This window comes from Corythoichthys intestinalis, chromosome 15 (genome assembly GCF_030265065.1).
Source record: "Corythoichthys intestinalis isolate RoL2023-P3 chromosome 15, ASM3026506v1, whole genome shotgun sequence".
Taxonomy (NCBI): Eukaryota; Metazoa; Chordata; class Actinopteri; order Syngnathiformes; family Syngnathidae; genus Corythoichthys; species Corythoichthys intestinalis.
In genome coordinates, this window is record NC_080409.1 from 36,039,685 (window position 1) to 36,063,771 (window position 24,087).

The 24,087-nt window shown below is 39.6% G+C and overlaps 1 protein-coding gene and 1 pseudogene across 4 annotated transcripts in view; one reads left to right on the top strand and one right to left on the bottom strand.

Moving 5' to 3' along the window:
* LOC130930658 (nardilysin-like) overlaps positions 1 to 12,656 on the top strand; it is an 89,060-nt pseudogene extending 76,404 nt beyond the window's left edge.
* Positions 12,657 to 21,689: 9,033 nt separating this feature from the next.
* Positions 21,690 to 24,087, bottom strand: part of dtnbb (dystrobrevin, beta b) — a 37,918-nt gene continuing 35,520 nt past the window's right edge. For 2 of the 4 annotated variants that reach the window (XM_057858664.1, XM_057858665.1), the window contains exon 19: positions 21,690 to 23,638. In XM_057858664.1, the coding sequence (XP_057714647.1) occupies positions 23,613 to 23,638 (26 nt within the window). In that variant the 3' untranslated portion in view covers positions 21,690 to 23,612. The remainder of the gene's footprint in view (positions 23,639 to 24,087) is intronic. The other 2 variants (XM_057858666.1, XM_057858667.1) reach the window with 2 other exon arrangements.

Sequence of the window (24,087 nt, forward strand, 5' to 3'; positions counted from 1 at the left end):
TTGACGCATTTAACGCACATGCCCCGCTCAAACAGATTAAAATGACAGCACAGTGTCATGTGCACTTGTTACTTGTGTTTTGGGGTGTTTTGTCGCCCTCTGCTGGCGCTTGGGTGCGACTGATTTTATGGGTTTCAGCACCATTGTGTAATTATTGACATCAACAATGGCGAGCTACTAATATATTTTTTGATTGAAAGTTTTACAAATTTTATTAAAACAAAAACATTAAGAGGGGTTTTAATATACAATTTCTATAACTTGTACTAACATTTATCTTTTAAGTACTACAAGTCTTTCTATCCATGGATCGCTTTAACAGTTAATAATGTTATTGCTATCTTGTTGATTCATTGTTGTAATAAACAAATACAGTACTTATGTACTGTATGTTGAATATATATATCCGTCTTCTGTCTTATCTTTCCATTCCAACAATAATATACAGAAAAATATGGCATATTTTATAGATGGTTTGAATTGCGATTATTTACGATTAATTCATTTTTAAGCTGTGATTAACTCAATTAAAATTTTTAATCATTTGACAGCCCTAATAATAAATTAGAATACAATGTAATATAATATAATAAATAATAATAACATTATTAATTAAATCAATAATAACCAAATAACCTCTCTGGGTTCTTCACACAAAAAAAAGCCAGGAAATAAGTAATTATTGAGGAAAAAAAACAAAAACAAATGTGGACCAAATGTGGAGGCGGGCCGTATCCGGCCCGCGGACCGTAGTTTGGGGACCCCTGCTCAATAGGATGCACATCAGGGAAAATTAACATTTAATCATGAAGGCTCATAATGTATTTGTATCCAACTTAATAGTAGGCTAAAATAGCTAATATAGATACACAGTATGTGTTGCCTTCATTATTAGGCTTATGTAAGGCTTTTAATGTTTTTTGCAGCTCCAGACATACTTGTTTTTTGTTCAGTTTGTCCAATATGGCTCTTTCAACATATCAGGATGCCGGCCCCTTACATAGAGGGAGATTTTTATAAATAAGCACATTCAAGTTTTTGAACTAGTTTACATGGGCTTGCGTAGGCGAGTAATTGCAAAATAAATGAATAAATAAATGAATAAAACAATTGTGAAAAGGTTTATTAGCTGCATTGAAACCTGGCTATTGTGATATTTTTTTATCCACCATGTTGTTGTCTTCAAGATGTTCATGAAAGAGCCTTGCCATCACTTTCTTCGCACCAAAGAGACACTCGGGTGCGTCTTCAATCATTAATTTGAACCTCATGAAACGACACGACTTTGAAGTGTCACTCATTGTAACTTTTTTTTCCCGGGTTTTATTTTTTTGTCGGGGGTGTCACTGTGCAGATACACTGTCTACCCAACCTTGAGAAACACTTCGGGTGTTGTGGGTTTTTCCATTACCGTGCGGACGCAGGCTACCAAGTTCAGGTACGTGCGCAACAGTGGAATAGTAACTGTTCACAACATTTTGCAGCAAAATAGACTTCTAATTGTATTGGGTTTGGTGTACGGTTAAAGACAATGAGAAAAAAAATCTGAATGGTTAACTTCTTTTTGGGATTGCATGTGTAAATATTCAGTATATTTCCATTTATGTACTTGAACATATACAGTGGGACAAATAAGTATTTAGTCAACCACGAATTGTGCAAGTTCTCCCACTTGAAAATATTAGAGAGGCCTGTAATTGTCAACATGGGTAAACCTCAACCATGAGAGACAGAATGTGGGAAAAAAAACAGAAAATCACATTGTTTGATTTTTAAAGAATTTATTTGCAAATGATGGTGGAAAATAAGTATTTGGTCAATACCAAAAGTTCATCTCAATACTTTGTTATGTACCCTTTGTTGGCAATAACAGACGCCGAACGTTTTCTGTAACCTTTCACAAGCTTTTCACACACTGTTGCTGGTATTTTGGCCCATTCCTCCATGCAGATCTCCTCTAGAGCAGTGATGTTTTGGGGCTGTCGTTGGGCAACATGGACTTTCAACTCCCTCCACAGATTTTCAATGGGGTTGAGATCTGGAGACTGGCTAGGCCAATCCAGGACCTTGAAATGCTTCTTACGAAGCCACTCCTTTGTTGACCTGGCTGTGTGTTTGGGATCATTGTCATTCTGAAAGACCCAGCCACGTCTCATCTTCAATGCCCTTGCTGATGGATGGAGATTTTCACTCAAAATCTCTATATACATGGCCCCATTCATTCCTTCCTTTACACAGATCAGTAGTCCTGGTCCCTTTGCAGAAAAACAGCCTCAAAGCATGACGTTTCCACCCCCATGCTTCACAGTGGGTATGGTTTTCTTCGGATGCAATTCAGTATTCTTTCTCCTCCAAACACGGGAACCTGTGTTTCTACCAAAAAGTTCTATTTTGGTTTCATCTGACAACAACACATTCTCCCAGTCCTCTTCTGGATCATCCAAATGCTCTCTAGCGAACCACAGACGGGCCTGGATGTGTACTAGCTTCAGCAGGGGGACACGTCTGGCAGTGCAGGATTTGAGTCCCTGGCGGCGCATTGTGTTACTCATAGTAGCCTTTGTTACTGTGGTCCCAGCTCTCTGTAGGTCATTCACTAGGTCCCCCCGTGTGGTTCTGGGATTTTTGCTCACCGTTCTTGTGATCATTTTGACGCCACGGGGTGAGATCTTGCATGGAGCCCCAGATTGAGGGAGATTATCAGTGGTCTTGTATGTCTTCCATTTTCTAATAATTGCTCCCACAGTTGATTTCTTTACACCAAGCGTTTTACCTATTGCAGATTCAGTCTTCCAGCCTGGTGCAGGTCTACAATTTTGTCTCTGGTGTCCTTCGACAGCTCTTTGGTCTTGGCCATAGTGGAGTTTGGAGTGTGACTGACTGAGTTGTGGGCAGGTGTCTTTTATACCGATAATGAGTTAAAACAGGTGCCATTAATACAGGTAAAGAGTGGAGCCTCGTAGAAGCTCTTTGACAGCCAGAAATCTTGCTTGTTTGTTGGTGACCAAATACTTATTTTCCACTCTAATTTGGAAATTTTTTTTTTTTTTAAATAGAACAATGTGATTTTCTGTTGTTGTTTTTTTCCACATTCTGTCTCTCATGGTTGAGGTTTACCCATGTTGACAATTACAGGCCTCTGTAATCTTTTCAAGTCGGAGAACTTGGACAATTGGTGGTTGACTAAATACTTATTTGCCCCACTGTATTTCCATTTATGCACTTGAACATATATTTGCTCATTTCACATCGTAGCAGCACATATATAGAAAACTAGATGCAAAATCACAGACTTGCAGGCGTTAGTAAACAGCCACCATCTTAAAGCAGTAGACTTCCCTGGATGGCTGTTGTAGCGAACCTTCCAAGCAAACCTAATTAACTTTGTATCTAAATTACTCCTAAATCTGCAAAATCTTGACTTGAATCTATGTTTAAAACAGTTTTAAAACTTTCACATGTCAGAAGTAGACAGAAGGGGAAATTATGGAATAAGGGGAGCAATTTTAACAACTTTAATGGTTGATTCACAACATTAAATTAATTGAATGTAATTTAAAGCTGCTGATACAGAATGGGGACATGAGTATTTTATTTACTGTTTTGAACTGTTAACTTGATACTGAAATAGTCGTTGCATTCAAACACTTTTTTTTTTATTGAAGCGACTTTTTTTGGTTGAAAATATGTATTTCAATTGAAGCAACTTTTTTGTTTGTTATTGAAGCAACTCTTTTTTTGACTGGGGTAACTACATTGGCACGACACCGGCGGGCGTATCAAATTCAATGGATGACTATCTTGGCGAAAAGTATTGCCTAAGCAGCCTGATTTAGAATTCCCCCCAAGAATGATGGGAAACAAAAAATGCTCTTTGTCAACTTAATATTATTTTAAATATTCTTGTAAGTTAATTTTACTGCTGACATTGCATTTTGGGGTCATCAACATGTTGTGCCCCCCCTGCCCCAAAAGTCAAACTCCCGCCAATGTGGCCAATCAAAAACAAAAACCAGAAGGATGGAAAAGAACCACACGATTGGACGTCAATGGACGTCAAAGAGTTAATTTCACGCCAAATGCAAAGAGGAAAAAAGTTTGTCAATTAACGTCAACAATGTGCTCCCAGCACAGAGCAGGTGGAGTTAAAAATTGAAGAGTTCCTTAACTGGTTTGGAGAGATGCTCAGCGCCATGACTCAGGAGGCCTTCAACACTCAGGTGTGTTTGAATCGCTTGACATTCAGGCGGGCTTATGCCTCCCCTGACCGCAAGGTGGTGCTGTGTTGCAGGTGAACACTTTGTTGAAGCAGAAGGAGTCTTGGGACTCATACCTAAGTGATGAAGTGTACAGAAACTGGTCCAAAGTGGTCACAAAGCAATACATGTTTGATAGACGCAACAAAGAGGTGACACACTTTTTTCATGATACTTTAAATAAAGCAGAGGTGGGTAGAGTAGCCAAAATTTTTACTCAAGTAAAAGTAGCGTTACTTCAAAATAATATTACTCAAGTAAGAGTAAAAGTAGTCAACCAAAAAATGTACTCAAGTACAATTTAAAAAGTATCCAGTGGAAAGAATACTCAACTAAAGAGTAACATTTTGAGTAAATGTTTATTTTTACTTGTATTGAGATAATTTTGCCTACACTTTTAGATTAGATGATTTTTTCTATTATCCCTGACAATAGAAGGTGATTTAATTACCTGACATGTTTCGGCGAACACTTCCGCCTTCGTCAGAGGGTCGCTGGTGTTGGTGTGACACGTCTTTATTTGCTTATTTTTGTTTGATTTTTTTTTTTTTAACCATGGTATTTTTTTTTCTCAGCACAATAACCCATTACATAACCACATTAAGCCAAAAGGGAAAAAAATCATTAAAGAGAGAAAAAAAAAAAACATTAATGAAGCATTATTAGTCCAAAAAGCATGAGTGCCCTTCTCTCTAATGGAAAAAATAGTTCCTAGTTTGAATAGTGAGTACTGCAAGAAATACATATACAAAAATACTAGTGCTGTCAAATTTATCACGTTAACGGGCGATAATGAATTTTTTAAAATTAATCACATTAAAATATTTGACGCACTTAGTGCGCGCGCGGAATGACCTGCTCATGCATTGCCTCAAACAGATTACAATGACGCACTTGAAAGCTAAGGGGCTTGACAAAGGTATACCACACGCAACATGCTGGCACTTTTTTTCTTTATTAGCACATTCAGCTTCAACATTAACTCAGTTTACGGCTCCCGGCAGGCCATAACTCTTAAGGCCCAAGTACACCACATGCGTGATCGTTGCGGTTCCGGTCCGGTTCAGTGTTGACTGCGTGCCACGCAGTCCGTCAAAAACAGGCAAATCATACCGGCTGCTGCACGGCTGCAGTCCGCCAACTCCGTCCCCGCGTGAGCTCTCGCGTGATCGCGCGCGATAATGTGCCATTTAAAACAACGACAAACACACGGAGTCTGTAGTATGTACTCATCAGAGAAGCAGAGAGAGAGCGCATTTTTTTCCTTGCATATCGATATTGTCACGTTTGCTAAGCGGAAGTTTGGCCGTGAAAACAACACACGAGCTTCAACGCCTTTTTCCTCTTTTTCTTTATTAACTTCCCGCCACCTCACCAATGCAAAAACAACAACTACAGTGGGGAGAACAAGTATTTGATACACTGCCAATGGGTTTTCCCATTGTCAGTGTATCAAATACTTGTTCTCCCCACTGTATTTACACTGACGCTATCTAGTCCACCAATCGGAGCGTCGCGCTGGTGCACCAGCACACCAATGAAAACCCCGCGTTGGTGCATAAATTAACCCACCGATGACAGCCCCGGTCGGCACAACACCGGCGATGCTACAATATTTTAGTTGTGTCTGTCTCTTAATTCCAAATTGACTGCATCATGTTGAGATCAGGGCTCCGTGTGTGGAGGGAAGGGGGGCTATTATGCCCTTGGTTGTGTCGGTGTGTTTATATCTTTGTGCACATTTAAAATTTATGGCACATAACATCTCATAGAGCTGTTATAAACAATTGATAAATAATCTGTCATATTTATAAAATGGATAGCGAATTATATACGACACGAACTAAAAAAACAGCGTACTTGGAAATGCAGATTCATGTGCCCAGCGCAAACTGTTGTTTTTTCTATGAAGGGTCAAGAAGTGAAATGTAGGAAAGAAAGAGAAACGTCTTGAATAGACCGCCAGTTCGAAACTTGTGGGTGTCTCTTTTTTCTCTTTCGTACATTTCCCCCTCGACTACCACTTCCAGATACGCTTTTTTTTGTTTTGTTTTTGCTTAGCACGTCGTGTGTTTGATATAATTGCCAGAAAAACACATAATAGGACACTTTGCAGTTTCGCTTTTAACGGTGTCCTTATAGTAACGATCTGCTGCATCGTATATCACTTTGTGACTTTCCACCTCCATGATGAAGCGCTCATCATTCATCTTCGCTCGTGTTTAAACCATGATTAGGCACCTGGGCTGTTACGTCCAGGCCCAGCTCCGCCCATTTTGTCGGATGCGTGTCCGGCAAAAATAGAAAATAGCCTATACCATCCGGCGGCCGTGCGGCACGCCGGAGGTGGTTTGCAGTCAAGCCGGAGCACTGACGCGGCCGGTATACGTTGAACAATAGGATATAATGGGAACGGATTGGCTCCGGCGCTATTTTTTACTGGAGTCGGACCGGAAACCCAACGATCACGCATGCGGTGTACTTGGGCCCTCACTCACTCCTGCTTCATGTGAGTAAACAGCATTGGTGCCGCGTGCACTTCAGGGTGCCTCGGATAATTCTATATCAGAATATTAGAAAAGGCGAGTGGACACAGGCGTTCAATGGACCGCGCCGTTTATTGGCATAAGCTTCGGCAACTCCTTCACAACAAACATGAGTCTCATTTAGTGAAAGCAAAACAAAAACATCTGTCCAAAAAATAATGTACACAAAAAGAAAAGCGTTTCAATCTGTATCAATGAGGCCCTATTCTCACACAGTTAAACAACAGTGCAAAGAGAACTAGCATTCCCAATCAAAATAGCTATGCAAAATAATACTCAGACTTTGGTCAACTCTATTCTAACATTTCGTTTAGTTCAACAAATACACTGGATGGCAATATTTAGTCACAATATTCAAAACTATCAGAGGTCTCGTATGTTGTGAAACCAGCACTCAAATGACCGTGAGGTACAATGCATGGACCAGTAAACAGGGAACTACGGCGTCAGTCGAGGGACAAAACACACTATTTGGCTTGATTTCTAAGTTAACTTAAAACTCACCATTGACACCTTGTGGTGTATTTCAATCACTAACAGAAAGAATGTTAAAAATGTTAATGCCATCTTTTGGATTTATTGTAATAATACACAAATACAGTACATATGTACAGTATTTACAGAAAAATATGGCATATTTTAGAGATAGTTCACAATTTTCACAGCTGCGTTTTATCGCTGCGCGCGCCTGCATACATTTGTGCATGCGTGCTGATGGCATATGAGACTCCAGTTCCTTTCACAGACGTTTATTGGTCATCAACACGCCGTAAAAATTAAAGTTCAGACATACAAAGTAAGGAAACACATCTAAATTAAACACTGTAAATGTTAGCATTGCTATTGAGGCTAATGGGGAAAAAGACAACCTACTTTAGCCTGCAATAAAACATTGGCAGTCTTCTCTAAAACGCAAACTTGCGGTTAAAAGGTGACACTTCAAACATGAAAAATCGCTGGTTAACAGCATTTCCAAACGAAAAAAAGGGGGGGAAATGATTACTGACACCACATGCAATGACAAAAAGAGTTTTTTTTGCGGAGCGTAAAGCTTAGAGTTAGCGGTTTAGCGAACATATTTCCGGTGAACATTTCAAAATAAAAGCACGTCAATGTTCGTCGTATAAATAACGATTTCCAGACTTAAACCCACATACTTCAGAATTCAGATTCTACTCTAAGAATAGCTTTAAAATGACCCTTTATGACAAATCTGATTGGCAATGAATAATTATTGTACTACTATTATTCTATATAGAAGAAATGTCCCGATCGATCGGGTCAAAGTATCGGAATCGGCAAAAAATTATCAGCCATACCTTTTTTTAATATATATACAGTATATTTTTTAATTAAATCGTTTTGTAATTGTATTTAACGTAACAGACATAATATGTTACACTCATCTAGAGTCTTCAGTTTAGGCTTAAGGTAGGGTTATCAAATTTATCCCGATAACGGCGGTAATTAATTTTTTAAAAATGTATCACGTTAAAATATTTAATGCAATTAATGCATGCACTGCACGACCCACTCACGCATTGTCGCGCTCAATCTGTAACGGCGCCGTTTTATCTATATAGAGAGATAAAAGGCAGCGTAAAATGAGTAGAGTGAATTTTGGCAGCCTTTGAAGCCTTTTTTAATTGGCTAAAGCCTTACAATCTCTCTCCCTACGATTAGAAATATCATGGGAAGCAAGGTAGCAATTGATCTTTTTCTTAACACCTTGTTATTTCTCAACGCAGAGAAGATATATCAATTGGTAGCACTACGCACAGTCATGGTTCCACTTCCCATCATGCATTTGGGCTTGGCTACAGTATCATTTACTGAAAGCTCAACAAATACACTAGATGGCAATATTTAGTCACAATATACAAAGTCACAAGTCTCACATAAAGAATTTTAATAATGTAAATGCCATCTTGAGGATTTATTGTCATAATAAACAAATACAGTACTTATGTACTGTATGTTGAATGTATATATTCGTCCGAGTTTTATTCATTTTTTTGCCTTAATGCATTGCCAAAATGTATATGATCGGGGAAAATGATCGGGAATGATTGGAATTGAATCGGGAGCAAAAAAAAAGCAATCGGATTGGGAAATATCAGGATCGGCAGATACTCAAACTAAAACGATCGGGATCGGATCGGGAGCAAAAAAACATGATCGGAAAAACCCTACTATATAGTAGTATACGATAATATTAAAGCTAGATTTTTTTTTTTTTTAAGGATTGTTTTGAATCATGTTGGAAAGGCGAAGTCAGTCTTCTGAATCTGTTTACATTCCATTCTTTTGCACTAGTTAATGCTATCAGCATTTGACCTCATTGTTTATTTGTGATTTATTGTTGTTATTTACATGTTAATCTGTACTTAAATTTTATGTGGAATTTAAGTGTTCCAAAATGTTTTTGTGAATTAATAAGCATCATTAAAAATGTCATTGCTAAATTAGTAAAAAAAAAAAGTTTAAAATAAAAAAGGGGGGGGGGGTTAGATTATTCAACTAATCGTAAAAATAGTCGGCTGACTCATCGGGAGAAAATTAGTCGTTTAGGACAGCCCTAGTTGTGCAGTGTACTGCAACATATTTCCTTCACACCCTTCTCGCCTTTTTTACCCCTGACCCATGTTCATGCCTGATTGGTGTAATTAGTAGCGCTTCTTTTGGCAATAGCATCGCTAACAAAAAACAATAATAAATCTAATATGTGGAATAAAGAGGAAAAATTGAACGACTCTTGTGTAGCCCAAAGTAGCGGAGTAAGAGTAGCGTTTTTTTCTTCACAAATCTACTCAAGTAAAAGTAAAAAATATGGCCTAGTAAAACTACTCCTAGAAGTACATTTTTCTCAAAAAGTTACTCAAGTAAAATTAACAGAGAACATATAACGCAGTACTACCCACTTCTGAAATTAAGTTACTTAGATTAGTTGGTTAAAGTTAGTTAAAATGACTGACGTTGGTTTCTTCTCACTCTGTGTTCAGGCAGAGGCCTTGAAGAAGATAACTCAAGGCGAGTTGCTCTCCTGGTACTACGACCAACGAGGACCCAACAGTCGCAAACTCAGCGTGCACGTAAGCCTAATTCCCAATGGGCTTCTTGCATGAAAACATCCATGCTCTGCAAAAGCTCGGTCTTTTCCCGTTGCAAGAAAATTCGTAACGTGGAGGTCATAGGACTAACCATAATAGAACCACCCATCGCGCAATTAATAATTAGTAATAATAACCAGAGGGGAGTAGAGTAACCAAAATATCTACTCAAGTAAGAGTAGCAATACTTCAAAATAATATTACTAAGGTAAAAGTCATACAAAAAAATACTCAAGTAAAAAAGCATTTGGTGAAAAGAATACTCAAGTAATGAGTAACTTGTGAGTAATTGCTTATAATGTCTGATAATTTTTTTAAACAATGCAATTTTTTTTTTACCTCAGCCACTATACTATAACATCTTACATGACCATATTAGGCAAAGAAAAATATACAAAAATCATTGAATTCCGATGTGAAAATATCGAAGTGAAACATCACTTGTCTAGAGGATGAGTGTCCTGTAGTAAAGAAAACATTTCCTACCGTGATATTAAAATGGTCATTGACAAACAGTCTATTGGTGCCAAATAAAAACTGGGAGGTTAAAATCTACGCTTTGTCAAACAGTTGAATTTTTAAGGCACTTTTAAGACACTACAGTGGGGCAAATAAGTATTTAGTCAACCACTAATTGTGCAAATTCTCTAACTTGAAAATATTAGAGAGGCCTGTAATTGTCAACATGGGTAAACCTCGACCATGAGAGACAGAATGTGGAAATCACATAGTTTGATTTTTAAAGAATTTATTTGCAAATCATGGTGGAAAATAAGTATTTGGTCAATACCAAAAGTTCATCTCAATACTTTGTTATGTACTCTTTGTTGGCAATAATGGGGGCCAAATGTTTTCTGTAACTCTTCACAAGCTTTTCACACACTGTTGCTGGTATTTTGGCCCATTCCTCCATGCAGATCTCTTCTAGAGCAGTGGTGTTTTGGGGCTGTCGTTGGGCAACAGGGACTTTCAACTCCCTCCACAGATTTTCTATGGGGTTGAGATCTGCAGACTGGCTAGGCCACTCCAGGACCTTGAAATGCTTCTTACGAAGCCACTCCTTTGTTGCCCTGGCTGTGTGTTTGGGATCATTGTCATGCTGAAAGACCCAGCCACGTCTCATCTTCAATGCCCTTGCTGATGGAAGGAGGTTTTCACTCAAAATCTCTCTATATATGGCCCCATTCATTCTTTCCTTTGCACAGATCAGTCATCCCTTTGCAGAAAAACAGCGCCAAAGCATGATGTTTCCACCCCCTTGCTTCACAGTGGGTATAGTGTTCTTCGGATGCAATTCAGTATTCTTTCTCTTCCAAACACGAGAACCTGTGTTTCTCCCAAAAAGTTCTATTTTGGTTTCATCTGACCGTAACACATTCTCCCAGTCCTCTTCTGGATCATCCAAATGCTCTCTAGCGAACCCCAGACGAGCCTGGATGTGTACTTTCTTCAGCAGGGGGACACGTCTGGCAGTGCAGGATTTGAGTCTTTGTGTTACTGATAATAGCCTTTGTTACTGTGGTCCCAGCTCTCTGTAGGTCATTCACTAGGTCCCCCCGTGTGGTTCTGGGATTTTTGCTCACCGTTGTTATCATTTTGACGCCACGGGGTGGAGCCCCAGATCGAGGGAGATTATCAGTGGTCTTGCATGTCTTCCATTTTCTAATAATTGCTCCCACAGTTGATTTCTTTACACCAAGCGTTTTACCTATTGCAGATTCAGTCTTCCAGCCTGGTACAGGTCTACAATTTTGTCTCTGGTGTCCTTCGACAGCTCTTTGGTCTTGGCCATAGTGGAGTTTGGAGTGTGACTGATTGAGGTTGTGGACAGGTGTCTTTTATACCGATAATGAGTTAAAACAGGTGCCATTAATACAGGTAACGAGTGGAGCCTCGTTAGACCTCGTAAGAAGAAGTTAGACCTCTTTGACAGCCAGAAATCTTGCTTGTTTGTAGGTGACCAAATACTTATTTTCCACTCTAATTTGGAAATAAATTCTTTAAAAATCAAAAAATGTGATTTTCTGTTTTTTTCTTCCACATTCTGTCGAGGTTTACCCATGTTGACAATTACAGGCCTCTCTAATCTTTTCAAGCAGGAGAACTTGCACAATTGGTGGTTGACTAAATACTTATTTTCCCCACTGTTTATAGCCAATCAAGGTTGAGTTTAACACAGCTTCCATATTTGTTGATGCTAAATTCCCCCTTTTTTTTTTTCTCCAACCCTTATGAAGGCTAAAACAGCAGGAAATTTGAAAATTTGAATGACAGCGGTAGGAAGGAATGGAAACCTGAAAAGAGCTGCTAAATTTTCTGTCAACATGAAAACAGCCCACACTGCCATTATGAAAATAAAATAAGAGTTTTTAATAAGCACTAGCACTCTTTCTTCCTTTGGACAGGTAGTGGGCTTCGGCGTCGAGGAGGGCGACCACCCAAACGACGAAACCCCTGGCGAGGTTTCCGGAGGCTCAGTTTATGGCGATGTATCCCGACTGACCTTCTTGGCGCCCTCGCCCAAGATGTCAGGCGCCACACCAATCATGAACATCAATGCTTTCATTGCCGGGCTCCCTCTTTTACCCTAGCAGTGTTCTTCTCAATATTTGGGGTTTTATAGTAATGATAATAATTGGCAATTTAAAAAAAATACATTACCCCCACCAATGTTTTTTTATTGGTTTTGCTTACACCATGATGTGACAGTAATGTTTAAAAAAAAAAAAAAAAAAAAAAAAACCCGAATAATACGAGATACAAGAACATACTTCTGCCTCTAACCAAGAGAGCTACAAAACCTTCCTACATGTACTTTTCAGGTTCTGCAAGATCGTAACCAAGTCCATTTTATGTTTCAAATCATTCAATCTATTTAACATCTGTCTCAGTTAACGTTGCAATTTTGACATTTTTACCTTTAGATTTTTCCTTTGGATTGCATGTGTCACACTTGTCAGATGTTTCCTAATAGTGAATCATTAGCCTGGTTTACATGCAGGCCTTTTCTTCATTCTGATTAAAATCATTCCGATTGAAGATATCTGGTGAACTGTTTACATGTGACGTTATCTATTCTGATCTGGTGTTTACATGTGCCACAAGGCCCACAACATTTAATGGGAACAGCTGTGTTACAAGTGATAGGCACATAACTATTTAAACAGATTTTAGATTTATCAAAGAGGAAGGTTTTTCACAAAGTAAGAAAGTAGCAGCAAATGTTTTACTCTTTTATTAATACATTTTGCTATTAAAGTGCCTATGACAGCAAAAACCATGTTTGTTTGTTTTTTCATATTTTACGCTGTACTTTATGCTCCTGAATGAAATGGACAGCTTGGATGTGTGTGGAAGCAATCGCTATATTTATTTAGTTTTTTGAATCCTGCACCATGAAAATTTATGACTTCCGGCTAGTCTCGAGTTGAGAAAGAGGGCACTGTGACGTGTACGGTAGAAGGAGTCCTCTTCACTGTCCAGCCGTACTGTTGTATGAGAAGGACTAAGGATTCAGCTGATTTTGCGTATTAATTCATTTATTTTTCGCATCACGCCATTCTGCACCAGGGAGAGACGTGTGAGCCTTTTTGGGGTTTCAAAAGGTTCCCATTCACCGGTGGATATTGGCCGAAACAAGCCCTACTTCTGTGGGACCATTGGACTTACCAGGAAGTAGGGATGGGAATTGATAAGATTTTGCGATTCCCTTATCGATATTGCTTAACGATTCGATTCTTTATCGATTCTCTTATCGATTCTAATTTGGACTAATGGACTGTATGAGGCTCTGGGTCTCAGTATGTTTTATGGTTCATTCGCCTCGGGGTGTCAGAACACGAGCGAAGGGTGGAGTTGATCTTTGGCACTTTTAATACAACTTGGCAACAGGCACAACTGTATACAGGCAATGGCACTTGATATGAGAATCACTCAATGAGCAGGTGGGAGCATGCGTGGAAAGATGTTGATGTATTTGTATGTGTGTGAAAGACTGGAATGTGTGGATATACTAGTATGTGTGGCTCTGAAAGGAAAGAAAATTAGTGCTTATGCAATAAACAATGCAAATTGACTGTAAAGCAGTAAATAACACACATGACTCGCAGTGTAATGAACACAAAGGGGGGGTGCGCGAGTGCGCACGCACAACCCGGAAGCACGCTGCGTGCGCGTGCGGACATCTTGGCCATAAAAGTCACGAAAACTAAGCACTTTACATTCATATGGATGTACAACAACATAAGATGCTACACTAACGCGCGAATATAATGGTGGAGGCTCAGTGCGCGCGCACAACCCGCAAGCACGCTGTGTGCACGTGCGGTCATCTTGGCCATAAAAGTACCGAAAACTAAGCACACTGATATGGATGTACATCATCATCTTAAGATGCTAAACTGACACATTCCCTCTTAACACAAATTTGAAATGTGAATAATGTAAGCAACGCTCGACGCAGCAAGAACAAGCGGAGCAACCAGTCGACAGTAAAAACACGAAACGGTCGTCTCTAATTTATCATATGAACTTTATGGCACGAAGAGAAAATACATTCGTCCATGGACGCACAAAAATGAATACTTCCTCTAACAGGTGGCCGTCCTGTGCCTGACGCCTATTCTCTGTTTGCCTGGCACGGCCAGACTGTTCTCCCTGTATTTTTTCAAACACTGAGAGAAAAGTCTGGGAACCAGCCCATTAACGGCCTCTCGAGCAGGTACAAAATCAATCGACAAATCAGATTCGTGTATTTGCGTGACGAGCAACGTCACTCTTGCGCGTCGGAAGTCGTCTCCACAACAACACAGATGGTAAACAGGAGAGTCGAGAATATGTTAAAAACCATGGTAAAATCAGTTTTAAATTACCAAAAACACATCAACACGAGTCATTGACAACAGCCTGTCTCGCGCTAGCCATGTTGAATAAACTCCGCTCTCCTCGTATGTTTACTTCCACACGCAAGTCCCTCGTCCTGCCCTCGTCGTTTTACTAACGTCACGTCTGCCCGTCGCTGATTGGTCCTCTCCGCTGTCTGTTTGCTGTGGCTTGCTCCGCCCTGGAAATTGTATCCGTTGAATGGTGGCTGTCAAGTTCAAAAATAGATCCTTAGGTCGCTGGTTCAAATCCGGCTCGAAGGACCAAATAAATGTCAAGTTCAAAAATAGATCCTTAGGTAGACATTGTAAAATTACCCAAAAATAAGGAGAGAAGACACTCAGTTTTCTTGGCCAAGGAGGTCAAAAAAGAGTGACTACCGTTAGTCACCAAAATTGATCTAAAGGACAAAAAACCTCCTTGGTATTTTATTTAGGGGTTTTCCCTGAACAAGATTGAGGCCGACCTAAGGGGAAGGGTAAAGCAAGCTGGCGACACCCATGTGGTTTTCGATTGGATATGTGTGTGCATGTAGGTGGAATTAAGTGTGGAGCAAGAGCTTATGTAAACAATCAAAACAATCATATAAACAGTCAAAATAATATATAAACAGTCAAAATAATGCAGACACTTTTAGTTATGCAACGTTAAACAATCAGCAAAATAATCCAAACACTTCCAGTTATGCACCGCTGTGGCCCTGGAAGATGTCCTCGGATGGAAAATTGTCCTCGAAGGGCTAGGCGAAAGTCCAAACCCCAGGTGCTGAGGATGCCTGGAAGGTCTAGTCACGCAACGACGCGGCCATGAAGCAAAGCAGTTGTCACCCCGACCCTATTTTACTCTTTGTAACACTTAAGCATTATACTACAATCTGGTATAGCAAGCAATAATCATTTACTGGTTATATACGTAAGAAAAATATGGCAATATGTATTATTTATGGTATATATGAGCACAAGCAAATATTTAATCAATCAAACCTCGATAATTATCTCAACAGTGGCCAGACTCAATAGACCCTACTCACCAACGTCACAGAATGACGTGTCGCTGTATTGTCCGTCTTTGTTTATCCGTATTCTCAATGGTTTCAATTTGTTGTGCAATTTATAGTGCAATTCATGGAAGCCCCGGTGCTTTCAGACGCTGTAAACTCATTGGATGCGTTGCATAAAAGGCGTTATGTGGAAAAGCTTCAGTCTATCCATTCGCTAGATCCATATTTGATGCCTAAATCGATATTTTTCGACCCGCTGTCTTCGCCCTCTCTGCCTGACATCTGCTACCCTGATATCTACAACTATCTTGTCCACACAAAATCAGCCTATTCTCACGAAACCTTGAAAAACTTTAAGAGCAGCACTCTAAGCAACATTACCCCGTGTGACCCTTTACTTCCAATTTTCTAAAATGGCGACAATCAATAAAAAAAAAGTTGACTGCGATGGCCGACGCTTCAAGGACAGGTGGATATTGGACTATTTCTTCAACAAAACACGCAGCAACGGTGTCTGCCTCATTTGCAAAGAGACAATCGCTGTTTTCAAAGAGTTCGATGTGACGCGATAATGATATTACCAAACAAGACACGCTGACATGTACACATTACAGGGAAGATACGCAGCGAGAAATTATAGCAACTTGAAGCTAGTTTAATTTCACAGTAGCAGTATTTCGCAAGAGCCCGAGTGTCGAAAGAGAACGCCACAATGACGAGACTGTTGAAATTATGAATTTAAAAAAATAATAAAGCAAATGTGACACACAGAAGGGCTTGCTAAAATTTGTTTAAATATATTGTTCTATGTAAACCAGCCAAGGTAGCCCCCCGCATTTTTACCACACTAAATCTGGCCCCCTTTGCAAAAGGTTTGGACACACCTGTTTAACTGATGATCCGTGGACGAGGCCAGCTTCTTTCACTTGGTACCAGCTAAATATTATTCAAAATGTAATGATGGTGGAAGAAATAAGCATCTTGAATTTGAAACGGTATGTTGTCGCAATGATCTTAATTGTGGTTGTCAGCCCAAAACCCTCTAAATATACATTAAATGCATCTTACCAGATATAAAATGACTACTACATAATCTGTGGTAATCGTTTGGAGCCCAGTTTTCTCATCGAATTGCAGCAGTCCATCTCGCTCTCCTCTCCGGGTCTCTTGGAATACTGTAGAACTTCAAGTCTCTCCGTCTATCTTCTCTGTTATTGCAACCAACCGCCACACATGCCTTCACCATTTTGATTATTAATGTTAACGAGCAGAAAAACACGCCATAATAGGAGGAATTTACGTAGCGGTAATGTGTCAACACGACGAGTAGACGGACAATATGGCGCGGAGGCATGGTTGTGACGTCATGTGAGTAGGGTCTATAGCTGGAACAGCAGTGAGTCTGGTGTACCAGGCAAACTCTCTGTCCCAGAATACGCAGCGCGCATGACGTACGACAATAACAGGAAAGTGACTGGTTGCTATGGGAACGAACGCATAGCCATGAAATCTTTCTAACAGTAGAATTAAAATTGCTAATTACCCTACTTTCTGGACTATAAGGCGCACCTGACTATAAGCCGCCACCCACCAAATTTGACACAAAAAAGGCATTTGCTCATAGATAAGCTGCACTGGACTATAAGCCGCAGCTGTGCTCACTTAACCGGAAACACTTTTTTTGATAGCGGCATCATAAGACTGTCATAAAACCAAATGAATCATTATGAAGCTTTGAACCAATTGGCTGCAAAGCTTCATTAATTCAAGAAGCGTCATTTTGCTATCACTTCCCGCATGGGGGAGACAGTGTACCTCTGCTGCCACCTGCTGTCAACACTGTTGTCATCCAACATGCCTCCTAGTATGCATTGCAGCGCTACAGATGTAAATAACATGCAAAATTCATTGTTCTGTGCTAATAATTTCTTCAGTTACTGTTCCAGTTGTTTCATTAATTGCTAGTTAGCTACTTTATTTGACTGTGGCGCTATAAGACTGTCATAAGACAATCATAATTATGACATGACACTGCAATGAGCATTAATGAATGCTTATGAGAGATGTCAAATTATCTCACTTTTGACTGTATGTAAAAGATCCGAGCTGGACATACAGTTGGTGATATAATTTGCCGGATGACATTTAGTGACATCTGTCATAAGCATTCATTGATTCTCATAATAGTGTCATGTCATAATTATGGCTGTCTTCTGGCAGTCTTATGACACCGCTGTCAAATAAAGTGTTAGCTATTCACCCAAATAAATCAACATATAAGCCGCTCTGGACTATAAGCCGCAGGATTCAAAATTAGGGAAAAAAGTAGCGGCCTATAGTCCGAAAATTACGGTAAATTGTTTAGGATTATTTTGGATTCATATATGTTATATTTTTCTGATACAGTATTCGACGAGAATATGATGGATCCATTAATAGACTTTTTTGGAAAAATCACCATTTTTTAAAGTAGTCTCATGAATAATCACTTGGCCTGCGAATACCTGAATAATAAAAGTAATAAAAATTCAGTACGACATGGCAAAATTACTCCATAATGGTCCACTTCTTGCACCTCCCACACTATATTTCATGCCACCGGAGTTAGGCTTTTGTTTGCCTGGCACCGCCAGACTATTCTCCCTGTATTTTTCAAACACTGTGAGAAATAGTCTGGGACCCAGCCCATTAACGCCCTCTCGAACAAGTACAAAATCAACCGTCCAATCAGATTCGTTTATTTGCGTGATGTGTTCTTAACGAGTAACGTCACTCTTGCGCGCCGAAAGTCATCTCTCCAACAACACAGATGGCGAACGGGAGAATAAAACGCCGAGAATATGTTCCAATCTGCGGTAAAATGAGTTTTAAATTACCAAAAACATATCGACACAAGTCATTGACAACAGTCAACATGGCTCGCGGTAGCCATGTTGAATAAACGTCTCCATTCTCCGCTCACGCTAATTACTTGTCGCCTTAACAACGTTACGTCTGCCCGTCGCTGATTGGTCCACTCCGCTGTCTGTTTGCTGTGGCTTGCTCCGCCCTCGGAATTTGATCCGCGAAACCGAACCGAGTGACGTCTCAGTCTTATTTACGCTTTTTGGAGCGGAAAATCACACAAAACTAGACCGGATCTCACACGGCGGTGGGGTTGTTGATTTTCTAGCAAGTTACAGCTCGTTCCCCTGCTACGGACAGGAGAGCTCACCGGGAAAGCAGCTGGAGAGTACCGCCGAACAAACAGGCCGACATTGGAGGAACGTGTAGCTGCCACATGATTAGGGATGGGAATTGATAGGATTTTTACGATTCCGATTCCATTATCGATATTGCTTAACGATTCGATTCTTTATCGATTCTCTTATCAATTCTAATTTGGGGAAAAAGAAGAACAAACGTTTTGATTGGCATTGAGTTTGTTTAATCAGAAGTCACAACCTTACAAACTCACAACAAAGTCAAAAGAGGCCCAAAGCCTCAATATTAACTGTGGCAATAAGTGGCAAATGCACAAGAATGTGTAACATTTTACTGAAACATTTTTCTGATAGAAATAAAAAATATTGGTATATAATGGCATATAGGTCGTTGGTCTGCAATATGTGTTAAACTTGCAGGGGTCCCCAAACTTTTTCCAGTGAGGGCCGCATAACTTTTCCCTTCTCTGATGAGGGGCCGGGGTCAGTTTGTAACAGAAAAAGTGTGACGATTGCAGGAGTGCCTAAATGTAAAAAATTATTGTTTTTCAGAAAGCCACAATCAAATAACCCTTTCTGGATATTTCACGGAACAAAAGTAAATAAAATGAAAATAATAATATAATAGAATAATAATTCATAATAATAACACTATTAATCAAATAGATAATAACCAAATAACCCTCTCTGAGTTCTTCACAGAAAAAGGCCAGAAAATAAATAACACTATTGAGGAAAAAAACTAAACAAAAACCTTTCAAAATGCTCTCTGGTATTGTTAAGTCGGCCGGGCCGTATCCGGCCCGCGGGCCTAAATAATACACTTTAATAAATAAATAATACACTTTAATAAAGTGTATTATTTACAAGGATATTGAAATGCATGCCTTTTAGTTTTTATGGTGCTTTTACGCTCAAATGGGGGCGCCCTTGTGCTTCCTCACACGAAGAAGAACACGCTCACGTGAAGAAGAGCGTGCTTACACGCGAAGAAGAAGAAATGCCGCATCCAAGCGAGTGAGAGAGGGAAACACTGCTACGACCCTATGTTCTTTGTTAATTTTTGTAAAATATCTACAGAGGCAACGCCTGTATGTATCATTTTTTGTGTTGCTGTTGTGTGTTTCCACTCGCGATCGGACGATTAAATCCAGTTGTGCAGTGGTTTGAACGATGTGCTAATGCTAGCGAACGGATGCTAATCGTTTTGTTACTACTGAATTAGCAGCTAATCATCGCTGATTTACGTTGATGCAAACCTGTTTGTTATTGGGGACGAAATTGATTTGTTTCATTTCTATTTTTAGTTTCACTTTAAGTGATGGTTGAATAAAGTCAGCAAATTATACCAACGTCTTCTGTATCGTCATTTCGGAGTTTAGCTAGCTGTATAGCTGTCTCGGTGAGGACAGTGCAGTCTATTCCCTCCCGATGCAGTTATCTCCACCTTGCAATGATTGCAAGTCGTTTTGTTGTAATTTTTCCTCGTGAAGTGAAGACACACTTTCGAGCGTTTGAACCTATGTGCTGTCATTGTTTTGTTTACGGCTGCAATGCTCGTGCTAAACCATCGTAACCTTTCATTTTCACCCATTTTCCTGGTGAAGTGTAGCCAAACTTTGGAGCGGGTGGTTCTTGGCGCCATGCTTGTTTGATGCGTCTGGACAACAAGACAGTCACGACGCAATATGCGTCTTCAGGACTCGTTAAAGGGATCGTTAAGGCTTTTTCATTGTGATGTCGAGACCTCGAAACACTAGGAACCGGTTCGGAATTGGAATCGGATTTCAATTCCCATCCCTAATCCCAGTATTGACATAATACAAAATGAAGTTTACTCACTTCCTGGTAAATCCAATGGTCCAGTAGTTAGGGAACTACGGCCCGTGGCTCCATATTTGGTCCGGCCCCCTGAACAATTCCAGAGAGCATTTAAATTTTTTGTTTTTTTCTCCCTCAGTAGTATGATTTATTTCCTGGCCTTTTTCAGTGAATAACTCAGAGAGGGTTATTTGGTTATTATCTATTTAATTAATAGTTCTATTATTATTTATTATTATTATATTATATTATTATTTGTATTTTATTTACTTTTGTTCCGTGAAGAATCCACAGAGGATTATTTGATTGTGGCTTTCTAAAAAACAATAATTTTTTACATTTACGCACTCCTGCAATCGTCACACTTTTTCTGTTACAAACTGACCCCGGCCTCTCATCAGAGAAGGAAAAAGTTATGTGGCCCTCACAGGAAAAAGTTTGGTGACCCCTGCTTTAACACATATTGCCAAAGGCAGAACAACGACCTATATGCCAATATATACCAATATTTTTTATTTCTATTAGAAAAATGTTTCAGTGAAATGTTACACATTCTTGTGCATTTGTCACTTATTGCCACAGTTAAGGTTGAGGCTTTGGGCCTCTTCTGACCTCGTTGTGAGTTTGTAAGCTTGTGACTTCTGATGAAACAAACTTGATGCCAATCAAAATGTTTGTTCTTCTTTTCCCCCAAATTAGAATCGATAAGAGAATCGATAAAGAAACGAATCGTTAAGCAATATCAATAATGGAATCAGAATCGTAAAAATCGTATCAATTCCCATCCCTACTCGTAGTAGTAGGGCTTGTTTTGGCCAATATCCGCAGTGAACGGGAACCTTTTGAAACCCAGAAAGGTTCCCGCGCCCTTCCCTGGTGCAGCAACAATTTTCTGCAGCCATTTGGCTGGCGTGATGTAAAAAATAAAAATTAATCCACAAAATCAGATGAATCCGCAGTCCATCTGCATGCTATAAAGCAATGCTGTATTGTGAGATGCTGACCCAGGTGACGTGACATTCGCAGTCGTCCTAAATCCGGGACTGGAGCCAGAAGTTACTTATTTTCATGGCGTGGGATTCAAAAACTGAATATATAAAACGATCGCTTCCAAACACATCCAAGCTGCCCATTTTATTCAGGAGCATAAAACACTGTGTGAAATATGAAATAAACATGCTTTTTGGTGTCATACGCACTCTAAAGTACTTTGTAGACTGGACTCACACGTGTTTCGACTTCAGTTATGGCTTCATAGTGCCAGGTGATGGTGGCGAGGACCCCGAGTAAACTGAAAATTGACAAAGGACGACAAGCAATATTTTAAATCTTTTAATATCTCACATTTGATTTATTTACAAAAAGACTCAAAGCCTTTTTCCACACAAAGTGTTTTAAAATGAAACTGTATAGCGGAAGCACGCACACACAAATACATGAATAAATAACTTTTTTTTTTTTTTTTGGGTTGATAAAAGAATTCCATCACTTCTTTTTGTTCCAATGAGCTCTGCTTGTACAATTTAAAGAAAAAACTTCTCATTAAAATGCGAGCATGTCTAGGCATTGCGTGAATGACATGCACCGACACACGCGCGCACACTCACATATATAAACGCGGACATTCCGGTTTGGCACAAACGTCTAAGCTGAGAAGACAAGCAACCAAAGCAGTCACAAAAAAGGCCAAAAAGCAGCAAGTGGAATGAAAACATCACAAAGTGAAACGGTGACGAAAATAGCTTTTTTTCTGATTCTTTTCTTTTACACATAGTTGTTTTTTTCCTTCCTTTTTTAGAAAGTGCCAGACTCATTATTGATGTCAACACAGAAAAAAACAGACTACTTGGCTGGTTTTAACTGAACTTGGTGACACAGTCTGAAGATTAGACTTGTTTTTGTTTAAAAAAATCACTGCAAAATATCATGACAATGTCAATTCTTCATGGGCCAGATAATGAACGGAGCAGACTATAGGGTGGACCGTGGGCCATACTTTGCCCACTCCTGTTCTACATGCTCTATGGTCCAGGTCACCAAGACTAAGCTTCACCCCCACTCTGCCCCTGGAAATGGATTGCATTTGTTAACGCTCATAAGTAATGTGACCCATCAGAAAAAGACACAAACTATCACATATAACCAACATGCTTCTCACCACAAAAAAACTTTCACGCGCACACTCACAGGATGAAATGAAAAAGCAACATGAACTTCTACTGAATTTGACGATCTTTTCGCACATTGCCATTTTATAGCTCTGCAGTCCCTGAGCATCGGGTGAACCCCTTTCACTTTTTCTAGGTTGCTTCAAACTTGATGCTCAAAACTCAAGTGAAGCGTCATGTTGTGAACAGTAGCAGCATTGTTGCACGAAGCCTGCAAAAATGGACCAAAAATGGGCTAAATTTTCCATTTTTGTGGTTGTTTTGCCATCCTCCAACTATGTCATTCACCTGGTCGCCACCAAATTTTATTGAACTCGAGGTCTGGGCTGACGTGATCATGTAAAACCAGGCATTAAAAATGCACCAAATGCTAAAAAGCAACAGGACTTGGCGTGGGAAACATGTACTATACATCATGATCTTGAATTTACAAGACGACACACTCGCTATTTAGACACCTCCTGTCAAAAGTGTCACGAAAGTTTTTTTTTTTTTTTTTTAATTTTCTTTTTCACATAGTGAAATTGTGTTTAGATTACAGCATGCAGTAGTCTAACGTGCTAACGCCAGGAAGGCATAGTCATCATTATGGATTGGTTGCCGGTGGACGAGGCGCCGGCTGCTGTTTCACTGCTTCTGTACTCGCATCGTGCCTGCACACAAAAATAATGTGGAGATAAAAACTGGTCTTTTTATTTTGAATCAAGGTACCGTATATCTGCAAAGGAAAACAAAGCATCAATTACGTGCAATATCATTCATTTCAAAGTCATTTTAGAGAAATGTCTTTAAAATCGTAGCGAGAGTAATCGTAATGGCCGCAAATTAATTTCAGTAACTTCGTAGGAACTGTACTGTAATCTTATAGAAATCACTTTAAAATCATAGTACCGTAATCTCAATAGAGATGCAATGAATTAATCTCACTAACACCGCAGTGACTTTACAGTAATCCTAACTAAATATCTTTAACCCTCCATAGCAATGGTTCTTAATAGGGTTGTTCCGATCATGTTTTTTTGCTCCCGATCCGATCCCGATCGTTTTAGTTTGAGTATCTGCCGATCTGATTGCTTTTTTTTTGCTCCCGATTCAATTCCAA